Consider the following 22,686-nt stretch of genomic DNA (forward strand, 5'->3'; position numbering starts at 1 on the left):
CAATATACCACGTTTCCCATGTGTATGTACTGTATGCTTGCTTACCTTACACAAGAAACTGTTGTTATTGGCTCTCCAGCCTTCCTGGCGAACCTTCACTTCCCATATTTTTCTCTTTTCCGGGTTGCAGGACATTAATGCAATTGCTTCCCGCATTTTTTCCGAGTGGTACATCCCCATGCCACACAATAGGGTATGCTTACACGGCAAACACTCTTCAATTAAAATAACTGTATAATGAGGAAGTGCAGTGTCGCTTAGCTGTGGCTTCAAACTGGTATGTACATGGCGCCCTGTTGTCATGTGAGTGCCTTTTGACCAATCGTTGAGCTGATCGCTTGAAACTGGGTTGTCCATATTCTCTCTATACACGACTCTGACATAATGTGAATCTAGTCGCTATTCGGTGATTATTTTAAATACCTATAAAACAAATAGTCTTTTATTAAGTGAACGTAAAAAAGTTATCATCTGCTACTTTTTCTGCTTAAAAAAATGGTTAAGCCTTTCTGATAAACTTATAAACATGGTAGAGATTGGATTATTTCGTGAGATCCTCTGCTCTGATGCTGCGCCAACAAGACATCAAACTCGACTAAATAGAGGAAGTAAAAGTCGTAAAAAAGTTTCTGTATGTAAACCTGCTGAAGGATTATTACCTTTACCAGTAAAGAGCTACATATCTAGGGTGAGGTGGCGAGTCAGGGTACACACTGTGTCCAATTCCCGATACCTATGGCGGGATTCGGCCGGCTAGAGGCGTGCGGCGGCACAAAAAGCTTTGTATCTGACTGCAGCGTGTCCCTATGAATCCATTCCCCCATTTAGAAACATCATCCCCACACTATTAGTAAAATATTCTTGTGTGCTGACAAATAGTTATTGAGAGAGCGATGTGGAAGGCCAAAACACACCGTTTTAGACATGTGACCACATGATCACACCAGAAGGCAGCGATTGCTTTAGAAAAGAATGATCTCTTACTCTCTAAAACTATTTGTTTGCACACAATAGATTTGTACTAATGATGAATGCAATCGATCCAACCTCCCAACACACCTGCTGTACGCGGGGGCCCTCAACAGCTACTGTGCTGTAGGAGCACACGGTAGAAGGAGTGCTGTTTCACGTATGAAGATTCGACTGTGAGGTTGATAGTCAAATCAGACGCCTCCAAATGGAACTGTCGACAATTTGAAGACAGCTATAGTAGGGACACATATTACAATTATATGTACGACATAATTAAAACTTCTTTTTTTGCATAATGGGCAAACGTGTCTCAAAACAAGCGTTTCCTCACTCTCTCTTCTCTGAGGTTTTTATAAAGCCAGGTTAAAGAGAGCCAGGCTCTGTCTTGTCCTTTTTCGAGTGACAACAGCTGGGCCTGCTCTGCTTGGCTTAACATCTCTGGCAATAACTAACCATGGAGATGGAGAAAATAAAAAACACATGTATTTCTTTCATTTTTGATGCCTGTATTCTTTTTATTTGCTGAAATATAGCAATAGTGAAACATCATTATTAAGACAGAAGACAGTAAAATAAACTGAAGACTAACCAGCGATCCTCGCTATTCGCAGGGGCCGCATGCAGCCTGCCAAAGCTTTCAATTTGGTTTGCCAAACAGTGACACTGCAGTAGAAGAAGACGACTCATGTAAAGAAGAGACATACATTTTAACTGCCATGAATATGTTTGATGCTGTAACGGAGGCAAAACAATTAGTGCCGTTAAAGGAACTTATAGTTAACGTGTTATTGCATTAACTTTGACAGTCCTAATAAAAATGGCTAAATAAACTAAAATATCAATATTAAGTGGTATTGTCAACTAGAGTAGACCAAACTATTCATTCTTTTTTTTTTTTTTCCATTTATTTATTTATTTCAGGCAATGACATAAAAAAGTACAAAGTTGACAACACATAATAATATAAATTAATATAGTGCAAAAGGTAATGTATAGTATGTAATGCATGATTGTCCCGTTTTGCCTGAAAGGGAGTGGGAAGAAGATAATTTATTTAATCCCACCCCCATTTCTCCATTCAGTGATTATTCACATGAGTTTCACTGTTACTTTGTTCAAGGATTATAATACAGATGTTGTATCATAGTGGCATTACCACAGGTAACAATAATTATTATACTGTAACAATAATTTGTATCAACAATGTAGGAATAATGAATATACCAACAATGGTAATAGACAAAATACCAACAATGGTAATAGACAACATAGTAATAATGGTAATAGACAACATAGCAATAATGGTAAGGAGCCATTGAGCACATGTTAACACTTTGAGACAGAGTACAACAGCAGGTCAAATTAAAGACCCTCATCTCTATATTTGAACCAGACCCCATGTTTGTATAATAGTTTAAATCGATTAATATTTTGGCATTGCTTGTGTTGTAATTCCAGTTTGTTCCATAGTTTTACTCCGCATACAGACACACAAAAACGTTTACGAGTGGTTTGAGCTCTCTGCAATGAGAAATATCCAAAGCCTCTCAAGTTATGAGCCTGCACTCGTCTTATAAAAAAACGTTGTAGATTAGGCGGCAATAATTTGTTAAATGCTTTATATAAGATTATTAATGTATTATATTTAACAAGGTCATCAAATTTGAGCAACTTTGATTGCATAAACAGATTATGAGTATGTTCTAAATAACCAACGTTGTGAATGATCCGCAATGCTCTTTTCTGTAATATGATCAGAGGATGAATTGTGTTGTGGTAAGTATTCCCCCATACTTCAACACAGTATGTAAGGTAGGGCAGTACCAAGGTGCAGTATAGAGTACGGAGTGCATTTTCATTGAGGTATAGTTTTGCTTTGTTTATAATTGAGAGGCTTTTGGAGATTTTTGTTTTAATGTGTCTGACATGAGGTTTCCATGATAGTTTACTATCAATTATTACTCCCAAAAATGTATTCTCATTTACGATTTCAATTTGGGTACCATCAATACTTATTTTCTGTTCAGATGTTATGTTGCGATTTCCAAACATCACTATCTTAGTTTTATTTATATTCAAAGATAATTCATTTGTGTCCATCCATTTTTTTACTATGTTTAGTTCTGTGTTTACTGTATTTATGAGCTCATTATAGTCATCACTACTGTAGAATATATTTGTGTCGTCTGCAAATAGTATACATTTCAGTACTTTGGATGTATTAAACATATCATTAATATATACATGAAACAGTTTTGGCTCCAACACGGACCCTTGGGGGACACCACAAGCAATGCCAAGAGTATCAAAGGAAATGACCCATTTTTACAAACTGTACCCTCCCTGTTAAATAACGTTTTAACCAGTCACCAGCCAGCCCCCTAACTCCATATCGTTCCATTTTATCTAGTAGAATTGAATGATTAATGGTATCAAATGCTTTCTTTAGATCAATAAAAATACCAACTGCATATCTTTTATGCTCCAGTGCATTAGTAATTTCTTTAATAGCTTCAGTTATCGCCATTGAGGTTGTTCGTTTGGACCCGAGATGAGCAGTCGCATTTAATTTCGCTCCCACTCGGGAATCCAGACAAATGCTCGGATGATACCACACTTCCTCCTTTTTCTACTGTGGATCACGGATTTATATTTGAAACCACCATGGATACAATACCCTCTGAAGAATGAGAGTCGTGAACGCGAAAAGGATGATCACAGTGATTTCTACCTCCATGGTAAATCATCGACGAAACATCCGAGTTACGGACGTAATGTGATCCACTTATGTCTCACAGCGGATCGGAACAGAAGAAATAAGCCCCTGACTGGAAGGATAGACCGAAGATCATCAATTTTACTATTACTTCTACTCTCAGGAGACACTGAATTAAACCCCAGACCAGTAACCACCCGGTTAATGTTGTCTCGCCAGGCGAAGCCTAGCAATGTTATTGCTAACGACGCCGAGGAAGCTAGCTTAACTGCGGGACCTCGTCGGAGTTATGCTAAAAACATTAGCTCTCCACCTACGCCAGCTCTCATATGCTCATCATTACCCGAGCTCACCTGCGTTCCAGCGGTCGGCGGCACGACGGAGGACTTCACCCCGATCATCGGTGCGGTCAGCGGCCCGGAGACGGAGGAAGACAGCTCAGACACCGGTGAGGACACCGGTGAGGGCGGCGGACGGCGTAATGGCTTTCGACGACACCCCGGCCGCCATTAAAGTCGGCAGTGCGAAAGTCCTCCGAACCTCTCCCGAAACGCTGAGGGTCATCACCACATCACCTGGACCCCCCGCGGCCTACACAGGATTCAGGGGTTTCTTTGTACATCCCTGGTCTTTGTTCTCAACCTCACCAAAACCCGCGAAAACCTCGTCCAACCCCACCACCCCTACCTGCCCCCCCCCCCCCCTTCCACTCCGCCCCTCCCCCATCCCCTGGCCGACGAACAATGGACCTCTCTCCCCCTCCCCCAAGTCTCTCCACACAAACAGTGAATTGTACTGCAATTCAACTTCAATAACAACCATCATTCCTCCATCTTCTGGACAGTACCTCTCCCCAGCGGACTCTGATGCTCTTTTTGGTTCCGGTGGGTTACACATCATCCACCTTAATGTGAACAGCCTCTCTGGAACTAAACTCGACCAAATCAGAGAAATGTTCCACATCAATAAGGTAAAAATCTTGTGTTTGAAACTAAATTAGATCAAAGTGTTTCTGACTCAGAGATAGAGATAGAAAACTTCTCGGTTATCAGAAAGGACAGGAATAAACATGGTGGTGGTATTTGTATGTATATTCACCAGGATATAAAATACCTAACTCGCACTGATCTTAACCACAATAACCTTGAATCTGTGTGGGCAGAAATCAAATTCACAAACGCTATGCCGGTACTGATAGGGACTGTATACAGACCCCCTAATCAGAGTGATTTCTATGGTGCTCTCGAGGAGTGCTTAGCTGGGGTAGACAACGTGGAGAAAACTGGATATCTGAACACAGATATTCAACACAGAGATGCGCCTGTCTTCAAATCTTACAGCAAGCTTTGTAATCTGCACAGCCTCTCCCAGCTAATAACACTACCCACAAGGGTGTGTGAGTCCACCCAATCAACTATAGATCTCATTCTCACATCAGACCGGCATAACATTAAAAATAGTGGGGTCATGATCTGTGGTCTTAACGGCCACTATCTAACCTTCTGCACCCGCAAAATAACTAAACCCAAAGCCAATGGCCACATAACAGCTCAATCCAGTTTCCTTAAAACATACTCCAGTGATAATTTCAACCTTAAATTGGGTGAGTGGGACTGGTCTCCTGTGCTCACGAGCAACCTGGTCGAAGATGCTTGGGATCGCTTCAAAACAGCGTTCCTAGCGATACTAAATAATTTGGCTCCCGTGAGAACAGTCAGAATCAAAGCCCGCTCTGAACCATGGATGAATCCAGACCTATTAGCTGCCATAAAAGACAGAGACAGAAAATACTTCAAATACCAAAAGTGTAAAACCGAAGTAGATAAACAACCCAATAATAATAACCTCAAATCACTCCTTTCAACACTCAAAAAGCAATGCAATAAATTAAGAAATAAGGCAAACACCCTGACTAAATCCTTAAAAAAAATTACATTAACGATAAAATAGAGGAAAACACAAATAAGCTACGTGAGCGCTGGAAAATTCTCAACAACCAGCTTCCTGGATGCAGCCAGAAACTTAAAACCAGACTCATCAACATCAAGGAGGGTGACTCCCTCATTACAGATAAAATGGAGGTAGCAAGCAGACTCAACACCTTTTTCACCAGCATAGCCACAACTCTAGTTAACAAGCTGTCTCACCACTCTGGTCGTTTTGGTGTAGAACACATTAAAGCCTTCTACAGAAAGCTAGGAGTAATCAACAACAATTTCAAATTAGAAATGGTCTCAGCTGACGAGGTGCTTAATAAATTGAGCGCGCTCCACCTAAACAAGGCCACCGGCCTTGACAATATTCCCTCCAGATTCCTCAGAGACTCTGCCACCACCATTGCTCCTATCATCACACACATAATTAACCTCTCAATTAAACAAGGCCAAGTACCCAAGGATTTCAAGATAGCAAGAGTAACCCCCCTTTTTAAAAAAGGTAGCAAATTAGAACCTGGTAACTACCGACCTGTTTCTATTCTCAGTTCCATTTCGAAAGTAATGGAAAAAATAGTTTATGAACAGGTCGATAGTTACCTTGCCACTAATAAACTCATGTACAAATTCCAATCCGGCTTCAGAACTAACCACTCCACTGACACATGCCTTCTCTATCTGACCGACCACATCAAACATGAGGTGGACGCGGGCAAATACTGCGGCATGGTCATGCTGGACCTTCAGAAGGCCTTTGACACCGTAAACCACGCTATACTGTTGGATAAGCTCAGAGCAATCAGATTTGATAAAACCTCATCGAGCTGGATGCAATCTTACTTGGAGGGGAGGAAACAGGTGGTAGAGGGGAACGGCACCGTGTCCCCCCCCCTCAGTAAGCTGTGGAGTCCCCCAAGGCAGTATATTAGGGCCTTTACTGTTCCTAATATACGTAAATGACATGTCATCAGCATGCGACTGTGAATCGTTCCTGTTTGCGGATGACTCGGCCCTGCTGGTATCCGGCAAGGACAAGTCACAGGTGGAACAAAATCCTCAGTGCTGAACTCCTTAGTATTTGCACCTGGCTCGCTGACAATAAACTATCCATACACTTAGGTAAAACGGAATCCATCCTATTTGGGTCCCAAATCAATCTCAAGAAAGTCAGTGACTTCACTATAAAAGTGGGTGACATTGTTATCACCAGGAAAGATGAGGTCACCTACCTAGGTTCCATTCTAGAGGCTAATCTTTCCTGTGGTAAAATGGCAACCAAGGTAATCAGAAAGGTCAACCAACGAACGAGATTTCTCTATAGAATCTCCTCTCTGGTCAACAAAAGCACTTTGAAGATTCTAGCGGGAACTCTCGTTCAACCCTTTTTCGATTACGCTTGCACCTCCTGGTACCCTAGCACCTCCAAAACCCTCAAATCTAGACTCCAAACATCCCAGAACCATCTAATCAGGTTACTTTTAGACCTCCACCCCAGATCACACCTCACTCCAACCCACTTCTCCAAAGTGGGCTGGCTCAGGGTGGAGGACAGAGTAAAACAACTTGCACTGAGCCTAGTCTATAAAATCCGCTACACCTCCCTAATACCGAAGTACATGTCAAACTACTTCCTTTACGTAAATGACCACCATAAGCACAACACCAGGGGGAGTTCCACAAACCACGTTAAACCCAGATTCCGATCTAACAAAGGTCTAAACTCATTCTCCTTCTATGCCACATCAATATGGAATGCACTCCCAACAGGTGTAAAAGAAAGTGCATCTTTATCCTCCTTCAAAACCGCACTAAAACAACACCTCCAGGCAACTTCAACTTCAACCCTTGACTAACACCCTCCCCCTTCCATGTCCCACCTCCCCGGATTGTAAATAACCAAATGAAAATAATCAAATGTATATACTTATTCTTATGCTATCTGAACTCACTATGTTCACTGCTCGCTGTACATATCCTACCAAGTCAGTCCTACACTGTTTCAATGCCCATTTCTCTGATGATGCAATTGTTGATGACTGAAGTGCTGATATCAACCAAACCCTCCTCATCCCACCCCCCGGATTGTAAATATAGTAAATAATTCAATGTATATACTCTGATGATTAACTTGTGTGATGACTGTATTATGATGATAGTTTATATTTGTACCATGAATTGATTACGTGGACCCCGACTTAAACAGGTTGAAAAACTTATTCGGATGTTACCATTTAGTGGTCAATTGTACGGAATATGTACTGAACTGTGCAATCTACTAATAAAAGTCTCAATCAATCAATCAAAAACCTAAAGCCATACTGACCGTCATTGATCATATATTGCTCCTCAAGAAAAGATTCAAGTCGAGAGTTAAATAGTTTCTCTAAGATTTTTGAGAACTGAGGCAAAAGAGAGATTGGTCTCTAATTGGTGAAAGCGTGTTTGCTGTCACTTTTGAAGAGCGGAGTTACCATAGCGATTTTCATTTGACTTGGAAAGCAGCCAGTCTGGAATGATAGGTTACATATATAAGTTAAGGGTTTTACAATATTCAGTATAACTTTTTGAACCAGTATCATGTTGCAATCATGGCAGTCAGTGGAGCACTTACTTTTACACTTCCGCACAATGTTTGTCACTTCCTGCTCATTTGTAGCTGAGAGGAAGAATGACGAAGAATTCTGTTCAATAGTTGATCTTGTAACTCCATTGTCTGGGATATCAACAGCCAACTTAGGACCAACATTTCCAAAAAAACAATTGAACTTATTCACTACATTACTCATATTATAATCTTCACCGTTTTCATCAATAAAGTAATCAGGGTATGTCAACTTTAAATATCCTTGTTTGATTAGACCAGGGGTCGGGAACCTTTTTGGCCGAAAGAGCCATGAAAGCCAAATATTTTAAAATGTATTTCCGTGAGAGCCATATAATATTTTTTTTAACACTGAATACAACTAAATGCGTGCATTTTTAAGTAAGACCAACATTTTTAGAGTATAATAAGTCCCTCATTCTTTTTAATAACATTGTTATTTTGAAGCTAACCAATAATAAATAAAATACTTCTTACCATTAATGCGACTTCTTGAACAGGTGCGGTAGAAAACGAATGGATGGATTAAAATGCATGAGAATCTTTTATATTTTGAACGTTATTTTTAACACTGTGATTACCAGCGGAATTATTCAGTACTTATCCTGTTAAGTAATGTCAGCTAAGATTTATCTGAGAGCCAGATGCAGTCATCAAAAGAGACACTATCAAAAGAGAACCTATGGCTCTAGAGCAGGGGTGTCAAACTCAAATACAGAGTGGGCCAAAATTTAAAAGTGAACAAAGCCACGGGCCAAGGTTGAACAAATTAACCTTTTTGATAGGGACCCAAATAAGTTTTGCATTAAATATTGAACAAGCAAGTCTTATATAACTTTATAGTGGCATGCAAAATTGAGTTTCAAATAATAATAATAATAATAATAATAATTAAAAAATATCAATGGCATAACAAATACAATTTAAATAAAAATGTAATGCCTCTTTTCTATTTGCAGCCTTCTGAGGTAAATATCAACATTAACTTTTTCCACAGGCTAATAAATTTGAAAATAAAATAATGAATAAAACAACCATTCAGGACTTTAAACTGCTCAGTTTGCAACACACTGATCTAATCTGATGTGCCCAAGCCAGATAGATAGATAGATAGATAGATATTACTTTATTGATTCCTTCAGGTACCTGCCATCTTTTCTTGGATTCTAGTTCCTTAATGTCGGGGCTCAGGCTTTGAGCTGAGGCATCCCTCATTATCGAACAAAGGTGTTCATCAGTCATTATATCTCATATTCCACAGTCTTGGGGGCGTGCCTTACAGGCACTGCTTTTAACGTCCTCTACGAGCTGACGTCACGTCCGCTTTTCATCCCTTCTAACAACGTGCCCACCCAGTCACAAGATATATGTGTGGCTCCTGTACGCACACACACACACGTAAATGCAAAGCATATGTCATCAACAGCGATACAGTTTACACTGAGAGTGGCCGTATAAGCAACTTTAACATTGTTAGAATTATACGCCACACTGTGAATCCACACCAAACAAGAATGACAAACACATTTTGGGAGAAGATCCGCACAGTAACACAACATAAACACAACATAAACACAACAGAACAAATACCCAGAACCCTTTGCAGCACTAACTCTTCCGGGACGCTACAATATACACCCCCGCTACCTCCAAACCCCCCATATAACCATTTGCTTGTTCCTATAATATCAGTTAATTTATTTTTGTACTTCTTGTATCGTTGTTCGACTTCTTTTGTTTTTATTTTGATGAAAAGTTTGTAGAGATTGTTTTTCTTTTTACAGGCATTAATTATCCCTTTTGTGATCCAAGGGCTATTTTTATTGTTTCCTTTTATAAAATATTCTTTCACAGGGCAATGTTTATTATGCAGGAAAGTAAAAATGTCTAAAAAATTACAATAAGCACTGTCCACATTTGGTTCTCTGTATACTGAAGTCCAATCCTGAACTGCTAAACTATTGTTTAGGGCACAGATTGTTTCCTCAGTTGTTATTCGTTTAGAGATTTTTGCCATAGTGTCTTTGGTTTTCTTGAGATGACAGTCATATAAAGTAAAAACAGGTATATGGTCAGTGATATCTCATATAAATAGGCCACTGGTGATTTGATTTCCCATAATGTTAGTAAAAATGTTGTCGATGATTGTGGCACTATGTGTTATAATTCTGCTTGGTTTGGTTATGGTTGGATATAGAGACACGCTGTACATTGTGTCAATGAAGTCATCAACATGTTTTTGCTTGGTTGAGTTTAACAAATCAATGTTAAAATCACCACAGATAAATATGGTTTTATGGTTCACAGAGGAAAATAGTTTACCCATCCACTGATTGAAAGTTTCTATGCTTGAACCAGGTGCCCGGTATACACAACTCATGAAGATATTTGTCTTTTTGTCATTTAGGATTTCCACTGTTAAACATTCAAATAATCCATCAACTGCTATGGTCATGTTTGTTAAAACTTTAAATGTAACAGATTTATGAATATGCGACCCCTCCTCCTATTTTATTTATTCTGTTTTATGTATCTTAATTCATAGTCATTCAGACTAAAATCAATACTTTTATCATTGTTGAACCAGGTTTCAGTAATAGCAATAATGGTAAATGGATGACTAAATTCTTTCAAGTAATCCTTGATAGCCTCAAAGTTAGTGTACATGCTTCGACTATTGAAATGTATTATTGACAGACTATCTTCTGATTTTACACTGCTTTCATATTGTTCACAGGTAAAATAATTAGTTTTTTACAATCGCAGAGAAAAAATTATTATCAGGGTCTATCTCCATATCAGTCTCTGTTGTGGCGTGCTCTTGATACTCACACATTTCCAGTTCTTTTTGTTTATGTTGTAGGATCTTCTGTAACATGTCCATATCAGTACTTGGTGTGGTCTAGGGCTGCAACTAACGATTAATTTGATAATCGATTAATCTGTCGATTATTACTTCGATTAATCGAATAATAATCGGATAAAAGAGACAAACTACATTTCTATCCTTTCCAGTATTTTATTGAAAAAAAACAGCATACTGGCACCATACTTATTTTGATTATTGTTTCTCAGCTGTTTGTACATGTTGCAGTTTATAAATAAAGGTTTATTTTAAAAAAATAAAAAAATATTTTTTTTTTTTTTTTAAAGCCTATGCGCATAGCATAGATCCAACGAATCGATGACTAAATTAATCGGCAACTATTTTTATAATCGATTTTAATCGATTTAATCGATTAGTTGTTGCAGCCCTAGTGTGGTCTGTGTTCTTGGTGTGGGTAGCATTGAGATGATGTAGAAGTCACAAAGCTACATTGATACCAAGTACTACGTCAATTTCAATACTTATCAAGATCTTCTATTTTCCTCACCACCAAGACTTTTGCTTCCTCCGGTGTCCCATTTAGTTTGATGAAGATCTTACAGTTCGTTACCCAGGTTTGTTGAATCTTGCTTTGCCTTTTAAGTTGTCGTGCGATCCTTGCGATGTCAGCATTTTTCTTTGTCAAGTGTTCTTTCATGAAAACATCTGTACCTTTCAGTTTGCATCCTTGCTTCAATAGTGCCATTTTCTTTTTCCTGTTTGTAAATCTCATGATGACAGCTGGTGGTCTCTGGTTCCTCATGGGCAGTGGGTGACAAGCCTCGATGTGCTCCAGGTCCATCTCTATCCCCCTGCTCTGGAGATAGGAAGCCACCTGCTGCTCCACCGACTGTGTCTCCTGTTCGCTGGGCTCCCTGCTGTCCGCGGCCACCGCACGCGCGTAGGAACGCGGCTTGATCTTGATGCCGGTGATGACCACATCATTCATGCGGGAGTAATGCTCCAGCTCGTCCACTCGCCGCTCCAGGTCCACAATGCGCCGGTCTTTTTCCACGTTTTGGAGGCGTAGTTGTTTCACCTCCTCCAGTAGCCCCAGAAGCTGCTCCTGCTGCATTCTAACCGCAGTCACATCGCTGCACAGGGAGTGGAGTGTGAGCTTCATCTCCTCGAACTCCTCCGATGTCGGGCTTTTCTTTGGTGGAGGCATTCTGGATATGCCGAAACATCCAGCAACAGAAGAAAATCCCACCTCTGTACCTCAGGCTGCTAATGCTAGCCGGCTTCGGTGTGCTAGCCCGCAGCACCGATCGACACAAACTGCAAAGTGTCACGGCACAGTGACACAGTGAAGCCAAAAAAGTACAAACAAGTACAGAAAAGATGTGCTGGTTTTGCACAAAGTGATCGTTAAACTCGACAGCCTTACGACGAAAACTGTCAGTCAGACGAGCGCAAACTCCAATTCAGAACGCGCTGTTCAGTATTGTAGCCACTGATTTGTTCAGCCTCAGGCAGCATTATTTTATTAGATTAAAAGAGTGTAAAGGTGACTAAAAGGGTGTTATTTCATGTCTAAAGGTTTCTCCTAATGTTGAAAAACACATTTAGGTTGTTTTTTAATGCTCTAGCTATGAAAATATTGTATTCATTTATAATTAAAGATTTGTACTTGGCGTAAATTATAAATTAATGCTTATTTATATAATGTATTGTACAGGTGCAACATGTATTGCTAGCTTAGCTGATTTTTTTATCAAACAATCACTTTTCTTTTAAATTGCACAGAGAGAATGGAAAGTAGATGTGGGGATTTACTGTGAGGAGTTTAAAATGTACAGCAAAAATGCATTAATATGCACATTACTGCTTTTACTCGTCCCTCCTTTATTACTTCTTTTACTGCTGCTTCTGTCAATGATACTGCTAGAGCAACACTGCAAGACAATGGCATGTTAAACAGATAGAAACATGATGCTATTGCATTAGGAATGTGCTGCAGCAAACAACACAACCACCACTGGCACAAATAGTTCCCTATCCTTTCGAATAGCGTGTACAAAATCTCATGTTGCAGCGTATTAGAAGTCAAATGTGTTTTTTTTTGGGGGGGGGGGGTTTGCAATGTGTTATCCATCAAGTGGCGACTGTTCTTGATTTCCTGTTATTGTTCTTTTATATGATCGCCCTATCTATCACTGCTGTTCACTCTGTGGCCATGGTGTGTCTGCAGGTATGACATCTGCATCCAGAAAAACAAGCCTTGTGAAACCTTAGGTAAAAAAAAGATATGTCTTAATTTAAAACATGTACTCATATTTTAAAATTATGCCTGAAATGAAAACATATTTTATCATCTTAACTCCCTTAGTTGCATAACTTCGACAATTGTTGGACGGATCTGTCGTTTTGTAGCTCTCCAAGGAGTGCTTATTTAAATGTGTGTGTTTGTTGCGCAGGTCTGGCTCCTGTTGGAGGAATGTGTGAACCAGAGAGAAGCTGCAGCATCAATGAGGACATTGGCCTGGGAACAGCGTTCACTATTGCCCATGAGATTGGACATACGTTAGTAAAATGCACACAATATTGAGAACAAGACTAAATCGATAATATTGTCTAGACTCACAGACAAAAACATAACATGCACATACTAGATGCAGTACAAGAGCTGTATCAAATTCTGCCCCACAAAGATATTCATGTTTTAATTGGCACTGACAATGGTGTGAAACTGCACTGCCTCATACTGAGAGACGTTTTTCATATTCTGCTCTTCTCGTGTCGCCATTTAAGGTATCACATTTTATTACAATATATTAAAACCTTTGTAATTGTGATGGCATAATTTTTAGTACTGCTCTTCTATGGGATTGTTCAGGTCTTAAACAAAGGACAATGGAACCTTGATTTTCAAGCTTAATTGGTTCTTTAATAGGGTTTGTAAATAGTCACGTCCGGCTCACTAAATATGCATGGTGGTCAAGCGAGCTCTGTTCTGTCTGTGGTTCGTAAAACAAAAAGTTCGTACAATGAGGGGTGTGTAAATAAAGCTGCCACAGTATCCCTAACATGCCTGAAAACACAGCAGTGAATCCAAACATGAATGACAGCTTTTAAAACATATCTTCCTGTTTCATCTCTTTTGACTGTTTAGTATGTTTAAAAATATAACAATTGCTCCAACTGTTACTTAGCAAGCCACAAACGAGAAAGTGTAAAGGCCACTGAGTTTAAAAAAGGGGGTAAATATCTTTATAATTGTTACTTAAGGTTTGGAATGAACCATGACGGTATTGGTAACACGTGTGGACCCCGTACCCAGGAGACGGCCAAGCTGATGGCCGACCACATCACAATGAAGACGAACCCGTTCATCTGGTCGGCCTGTAGCAGGGATTACATCAGCAGTTTTTTGGAGTGAGTCAGCCTCTCAGATATTAATAACATCAGAAAAATGTGGGGAAAAACTCACCCTGTTGATTTTTTTGTTGTTGTGTTCTAGCTCAGGTATGGGCTCTTGTCTGAACAACGTACCCCCTAAGCAGGAGTTTGTGTACCCCACCACAGCCCCGGGTCAGGCCTACGACGCAGACGAACAGTGCCGCTTCCAGTATGGCGTCAGATCTCGACAATGTAAATATGCAGTGAGTATTTTCGGCATACTCCCGTTAAGAGCTGCAGCGATTCGTCGACTTGGTCAACGTCATCGATGATGTAAATACGTCGACGTCCTGTACCTTACATCAGTGCGTTGAGAAAAGATGGTCGCCCACAAAGAAAAAGATAACAATTGGTCGGCCACCGATTATTATTGGCCAATTTCTGTGGAAAAGTTTATGATTGCCAGATGCCAATCAATGCCTTTCAATGGGACGGCGTGGCGAAGTTGGGAGAGTGGCCGTGCCAGCAATCTGAGGGTTACTGGTTCAACCCCCACCTTCTACCATCCTAGTCACGTCCGTTGTGTCCTTGAGCAAGACACTTCACCCTTGCTCCTGATGGGTCCTGGTTAGCGCCTTGCATGGCAGCTCCCGCCATCAGTGTGTGAATGTGTGTGTAAATGGGTGAATGTGGAAATAGTGTCAAAGCGCTTTGAGTTCCTTAAAAAAGGTAGAAAAGCGCTATACAAGCACAACCATTTACCATTTAATGCTGATCACAAAACATATAATCTACGGCTTATGCCTTGCAGCTTGGTCCGTTTGTTGACAGGCGAGGCTACTAAAACTGCTCGCAGCTACAATACAGCTAACTGTTTGTGTATGTCCATACTCAATGCAGAGCATCCACTCTATAAGTAAATATCACTCCAATTGTGGCAAATAAACTACATTTCTCACAAGTTTTAATGTCACTGTGGAACTGGAGAAAAAGGCTGTAAATGCGACACATCGAGCAAGATAGCTAGGCTAGCTGGAAACAACAGAACAATAAGTGCTTAGTTCACTTTAACACATGTATTGAACCGCTTTACAACAGAAAGTTAGCAGATATTACCAATAAATTAACGGGTAGATTAATAAGAGTCTAGAGAGAGGATAATATTACATCAACGTGTGTGTGTGTGTTTGCGTGTGTGTGCGTGCGTGTGCGTGCGAGCATGCTCTGTTACTATGTCTGTCGAGTGCCAGACTGTCAGCGATTACAGAGAAGGGTAAAACGATCAATAAGTCGGTTATTGATACCAAGGGTACTACAGTATTTCAGTGATACCAGTGATTAGATCAGTATTGTTTTTTTTTTTATCAAAATCTGATTTTGTTGTTTTGTTGTTAAAAAAAAATCAGTGAATGATTTTGCCCCCTGGACACAGGAGGACTTTGACTTTATATTGGTTAAACAATTGTATTAAATAAAAGAGAATAAATAATGAAATAGTTTAAATATTTAGTTGATATTGTTACAATGCCTTCATGTGCTTTTCTGCTGATTATAATTTTGATTAAAAATTAAAAAAGTAAAATCATTAAGTGATCTTAAACATTTTAAAGTAAAATGTGTTTGTATCGGTCCCACTTCTAGTTTACTTCAAAAAAAGTAAGGCATTTTTATGGTTCCTTTTTTAGATTACACAGTCAATAGCTTACACCATAAATACACTTGGGACGTGGAATGTCACCACGCTGGGGGGAAGGAGCCTAAGCTAGTGCGCGAGGTGGAGAAGTTCCGGCTGGATATAGTCGGAGTCACTTCGACACACAGCAAGGGCTCTGGAACGAGGCAGCGGACAGGTACCGACAGGCCAAGCGGTGTGCGGCTTCAGTGGTCGCGGAGGCAAAAACTCTGACATGGGAGGAGTTCAGGGAAGCCATGGAAAACAAATTCCGGACTGCTTCGAAGCGATTCTGGACCATCTACTACCGCCTCAGGAAGGGGAAGCAGTGCACTGTCAACACCCTGTATGGTCAGGATGGTGTTCTGCTGACCTCGACTGCGGATGTTGTGGATCGGTGGAGGGAATACTTCGAAGACCTCCTCAATCCCACCAACACATATTCCTATGAGGAGGCAGCGCCTGCGGAACCTGTGGTGGGCTCTCCTATTTCTGGGGCTGAGGTTGCTGAGGTAGTTAAAAAGCTCCTTGGTGGCAAGGCCCCGGGGGTGGATGAGATCCGCCCGGAATTCCTTAAGGCTCTGGATGCTGTGGGGCTGTCTTGGTTGACTAGACTCTGCAACATCGCATGGACATCGGGGGCGGTACCTCTGGATTGGCAGACCGGGTTGGTGGTTCCTCTCTTTAAGAAGGGGAACCGGCGGGTGTGTTCCAACTATCGTGGGATCACACTCCTCAGCCTTTCTGTTAAGGTCTATTCAGGTGTACTGGAGAGGAGGCTACGCCAGATAGTCGAACCTCAGATTCAGGAGGAACAGTGTAGTTTTCGTCCTGGTCGTGGAACTGTGGACCAGCTCTATACTCTCGGCAGGGTCCTCGAGGGTGCATGGAAGTTTGCCCAACCAGTCTACATGTGCTTTGTGGACTTGGAGAAGGCATTCGACCGTGTCCCTCGGGAAGTCCTGTGGGGAGTGCTCAGAGAGTATGGGGTATCGGACTGTCCGATTGTGGCGGTCCGCTCCCTGTACGATCAGTGTCAGTGTTTGGTCCGTATTGCCGGCAGTAAGTCGGACACGTTTCCACTGATGTTGGAATCTTGTCACCGATTCTGTTCATAACTTTTATGGACAGAATTTCTATGCGCAGTCAGGGCGTTGAGGGAATCCGGTTTGGTGGCTGCAGAATTAGGTCTCTGCTTTTTTCAGATGATGTGGTCCTGATGGCTTCATCTTGCCAGGATCTTAAGCTCTCACTGGATCGGTTCGCAGCCTGGTGTGAAGCGACTGGGATGAGAATCAGCACCTCCAAGTCCGGGTCTATGCTTCTCGCCCGGAAAAGGGTGGAGTGCCATCTCCGGGTTGGGGAGGAGACCCTGCCCCAAGTGGAGGAGTTCAAGTACCTTGGAGTCTTGTTCATGAGTGGGGGTAGAGTGTATCGTGAGATCGACAGGCGGATTGGTGTGGGGTCTTCAGTAATGCGGACGCTGTCTCGATCCGTTGTGGTGAAGAAGGAGCTGAGCCGGAAGGCAAAGCTCTCAATTTACCGGTCGATCTACGTTCCCATCCTCACCTATGGTCATGAGCTTTGGGTTATGACCGAAAGGACAAGATCACAGGTACAAGCGGCCGAAATGAGTTTCCTCCGCCGGGTGGCAGGGCTCTCCCTTAGAGATAGGGTGAGACGCTCTGCCATCCAGGAGGAGCTCAAAGTAAAACCGCTGCTCTTCCACATCGAGAGGAGCCAGTTGAGGTGGTTCGGGGATCTGGTCAGGATGCCACCCGAACGCCTCCCTAGGGAGGTGTTTCGGGCACGTCCGACCGGTAGGCTGGCCTGGGAACGTCTCGGGATCCCCCGGGAAGAGCTGGACTAAGTGGCTGGGGAGGGAAGTTTGGGCTTCCCTACTTAGGATGCTGCCCCCAGGACCCGACCTCGGATAAGCGGAAGAAGATGGATGGATAGATGAAATGGTATCAGCTAATCTGACTTTCTCTTTTATCCCCTAACCCGGGGGTCGGCAACCCGCGGCTCTAGAGCCGCATGCGGCTCTTTAGCGCCGCCCTAGTGGCTCTCTGGAGCTTTTTCAAAAATGTATGAAAAATGGAAAAAGAGGAGGGGGAAAAATATATTTTTTGTTTTATTTTGGTTTCTGTAGAAGGACAAACATGACACAAACCTCCCTAATTGTTATAAAGTACACTGTTTATACTAAACATGCTTCACTGATTTGAGTATTTGGCGAGCGCCGTTTTGTCCTACTAATTTTGGCGGTCATTGAACTCACCTTAGTTTGTTTACAATGTATAACTTTCTCCGACTTTCTAGGACGTGTTTTATCATTATGCCACTTCTTTTTCTGTTTCATTTTGTCCACCAAACTTTTAACGTTGTGCATGAATGCACAAAGGTGAGTTTTGTCGATGTTATTGACTTGTGTGGAGTGCTAACCAGACATATTTAGTCACTGCTTGACTGCAAGCTAATCGATGCTAACATGCTATTTAGGCTAGCTATATGTACATATTGCATCATTATGCCTCATGTGTAGGTATATTTGAGGTCATTTAGTTTCCTTTAAGTCATCTTAATTCAATGTATATCTCATGACACACTGTATGTAAAATGGCTTTAAATTTTTTGCGGCTCCAGACAGATTTGTTTTTGTATTTTTGGTCCAATATGGCTCTTTCAACATTTTGGGTTGCCAACCCCTGCCCTAACCAAACAACATGCACTTAAAGTTTCTACATACAAGAAAATTGTTGGTGTATGTTTAGGTAATTCATTTGAAAAACGTGTTGCACCACTACACTTAAGAACATTGTGTTACAAAAATAAAATAAATGTACAGATTATTTGATTATTTAAAAAAATAATCAATAGATTAATCGATTCAAGAAATAATCGTTTGATGCAGCCTTACACTGGTTTCCAACATTAAAAAATGGTAAAATGGACCATGTCTGCCATAATTTACGGGCTGTAGAGCGTACCTAATTATAAGCAACATCCATCAAATATTTGGACAAATGTTAATTTATATAAATATTGGCCGCACGATTTTAAAAGCCGCAAGTGTACACATTGAGACATGAAATATTTACACAGGCACTTGTGTTAATTTACAAATTTTAACAAAACACGACATAGAGTAGCCCAGCGGAAAGGTCATTGAGTGTTGTCTTCGTCCTTCTCCTCCGGAAGTCCGCTCTTTCAGGGCCCTTTAGTGGTGGTGGATTTTTGATCGATGCGACAGCTGTTTCATTTTTCAGAGGCCCGGTTGATCATTTTCGGCTTATAGGCTGCGTTGTGCGCATTTCGTCGTTTCTTCTCCATGACAATGATGAGTCCATAATGCGCTAAATGGCTGACTGAATGATTGCGTGAGTAGGGATGGGAATTGATACGATTTTTACAATTCTGATTCCTTTTGATTCTGCTTAACGGTTCGGCTCCTTATCGATTCTCATTTGGATGAAAGGATAGCAAACAGGTTGGTTAGCATCAATCAACTTTGTTTAGTTCAGAAAAAAACATGAGTATACAAACCCAACACTGAGGTCTTAAAAAACCTTAAAAAACAAAAAATAATTTGTTTTAAAAATAACTCTAATAGCATAAATATTATAATGTAGTATTAAACAAAATACAACATAAACTATTCTGTGAGAAATGACATTTACACAGAAATGTTTAGTAACATGTTCAACATTTTTCAAATAGTAATGAAAAGTATTATTTAAAAAAAAGTATTTATACAGTATATACAGTAAATTAACCATTATTTTGCAGAAAATGAAGCATATCTGTGATATTACTGACTAATCATGGTGTCTTCAGCTGTGGAGAACATCTCTTACACAGGAAGTGACTGCCGGTCAGATGCCGTTTTGTCAGGTGATGCATGAGAATCATTCATTTCATGTTTACAGTTAATAATAACATGTTTTAACATGATAGGCAGTGTTAGTTACCTGCAGTATTAGCAGCAAACGATTGTCTGACTTTGCAGCTGCTGCTGGTGGTGATTTACTTCCGTCTCGGAGGGGATCGAAAACGCTTCATTCATACATTATCACGTGCTGTCTGCCAATGTTTCTGCTCGTATTTTGTCAATTTGATGCAATATGCACCTTACAAGTATTGCAAATTACCCTGTTGTGTTCGTTTCTCGTGAATAATTCTAACGTCCGTGCTGCTGATCGGCGCCGTGCGTGTTTGTCATGTGTGCCACAGGCATCGATAAGGGAATTGTTAACAAAACTGTCAAATGATTCCCTGGAATCAACACCAACCGTTTTTTGATTCCCATCCCTATGTGTAAGTGTGTGTTATTTAATTTGAACAATTTCATTGGTTCACGTGACTGAACTGGTGTGACGAGGCGAAATGTATTGGTTTGTGAACCCGTAAAAATCAATTAGCCAATTAGCCACAGCATTGTATAAAGCGCAGGGTTCAAAGCGTTGGGACAAAGTAGCGTCTTACAATCCGGAAATTACGGTCATTGTAAATTATTTTGAAGTACACAGACCAAAGTTGGGAGACATACAAGTTTGGGGAAAAAAAAGTTAAATTGTTAAAATTGTTAAATTGTTAAAATATTGGAATAAAGAGACTCAGTTATTTTGTTTTTGGAACTAAACCTTGATGCACCAGAGAAGCCGTGGTCAGGGAAAAGGCTGCGGAATGCGAGCCTTTATGCCAAAAGAAGAAAAATGCAGATTTATCCTGGACACAACTTGAGATTTACGGAGTATTTTATTAAAAGCCCCACTGAGATCCAATAGTATTGTATAAACCACAGAAATAAGCATTACTGGGGCTCCTTTTAAGAGAACATATGATGAGTTTAGTCTTTTCTGCCTTATAAATGTTACAAAGTTGGATACTCCTGTTAAACAATGTCAAAGCTTGAAATCACATTTGGGTGTAAACTTGCACGCAGTTGTGAATGCCTTTGAACAGTGTTTGTAGGGGCCATTTGCATTTCTGACATTATAGATTGACAACTCTACTAATGTAGATGTACTAATGTAGGCCCATCCTCTAGAAATATATTTCCCTTTTCAACCGCTCATGTCATAACCCCACAACGTTCAAAAGAAAGTTGAAACCTCACCTTTTTAAAACTGTTTTTAATACTGGACAAACCATCTCATAATACCGTATTGTCTTTCATTTGGAGTTTGGAGGGGTTCATTTGCATCTAGTCTGGTTCGATCCCCAGCTTCCGCCATCCTATTCACGTCCATTGTGTCAAGCAAGACACTTCTCCCTTGCTCCTGATGGGTCGTGGTTAGGGCCTTCATGGCAGCTCCATCAGTGTGTGAATGTGTGTGTGTGAATGGGTCAATAACTAATTTACCATAATCTATTTAATTTATTTATTTATATATAACATGTTTATATACATACTTTTTTTTTTCAACCATACCATATTAAACTTTTAAAATTACTATGCCCAAACACACATACAGGAGGTCTGCAGCGAGCTTTGGTGTATGAGCAAGAGCAACCGATGCATCACCAGCAGCATACCGGCTGCAGAAGGAACCATCTGTCAGACCAACACAATTGAGAAAGGGGTAATTGATATCTTGAGTTTTATGAGGAAATCTCCATTAATGTATATACTTTGTGTGCTGTGCCTGTGAATATCAGTCTTCTTTTACATCATGTGGGTTGTATATGTGCTACAGTGGTGCTACAAGAGGCTCTGTGTGCCATATGGGACGCGTCCTGAGGGTGTGGATGGAGGTTGGGGACCATGGTCACCCTGGGAGGAGTGCAGCAGGACCTGCGGAGGTGGCGTCTCCTCCTCTATCAGATATTGCGACAGTCCGAGGTAAACGTTTACTTTGTCGTCCACTTGCAGCTCAGTGTCAGTTTTGCAGGGCCTTAGGAAAATTCTCTCCTCTTAAATTAGGTGAGTGTGTGAGTTTAAATTACACATCACAAATTATAAAACATGGCAGTCCTTGAAAAGACTAGCTTGGATAGCAGCAGTTTTTTCAAAACTGGACATAGAGGACCTAAATATATTACTGTTTACTGTTTTTGTTGACTTTTTTTATTATCAGGGTGATGTTACTTTTCTTACCTCTTACCCGACATTACCTTGAGATCAACAACATATCTAATTCATAGAAACCCCTTCTAACAGCCACGGAATATGGAGGGAATTTTATATTGCAGGGATATTCAACTAAATAGTTTTGGGGGACATAGTTCCAGAAAACTAAGGACTGAGGGGCAGGAGATTCTCCCTTCACTATTAGTCTTATTTTGTAAATTCCGAAGAACCAGCATCCTCTACATTTGATTGTGGTCTATTTATTTTGTCAGAGTTAAAGGAGTGCTCTGCAGTTTTTAAGGATCTTCTGCAAAAAAGATAGTCAAATATCTATATGACAGCTTTAGAGAATCTATTGCAAAAATGTAAGTCTGTCACAAGTTTTTGAACTGAACTCATGGGCTACCAGTTAAAAAAACACCCAAATGATGAACAAGAGAGGACCTAAAATGGAACCTTGAGGAACACCACAAGTATAACTAAAGAAGTTGAACAAATGACTACTGACTGCA

At 40.7% G+C, this 22,686-nt stretch overlaps 1 protein-coding gene across 1 annotated transcript in view; it reads left to right on the forward strand.

The window, feature by feature from the left end:
* LOC133635426 (A disintegrin and metalloproteinase with thrombospondin motifs 10-like) overlaps window positions 1-22,686 on the forward strand; it is a 105,151-nt gene that overhangs the window by 29,261 nt on the left and 53,204 nt on the right. Inside the window, exons 8-13 of the mRNA XM_062028623.1 lie at window positions 13,282-13,325; window positions 13,508-13,613; window positions 14,319-14,465; window positions 14,551-14,692; window positions 21,579-21,686; window positions 21,801-21,946. Of these exons, the coding sequence (XP_061884607.1) occupies window positions 13,282-13,325; window positions 13,508-13,613; window positions 14,319-14,465; window positions 14,551-14,692; window positions 21,579-21,686; window positions 21,801-21,946 (693 nt within the window). The remainder of the gene's footprint in view (window positions 1-13,281; window positions 13,326-13,507; window positions 13,614-14,318; window positions 14,466-14,550; window positions 14,693-21,578; window positions 21,687-21,800; window positions 21,947-22,686) is intronic.

Source organism: Entelurus aequoreus, linkage group LG19 (assembly GCF_033978785.1).
Source record: "Entelurus aequoreus isolate RoL-2023_Sb linkage group LG19, RoL_Eaeq_v1.1, whole genome shotgun sequence".
Classification (NCBI taxonomy): Eukaryota; Metazoa; Chordata; class Actinopteri; order Syngnathiformes; family Syngnathidae; genus Entelurus; species Entelurus aequoreus.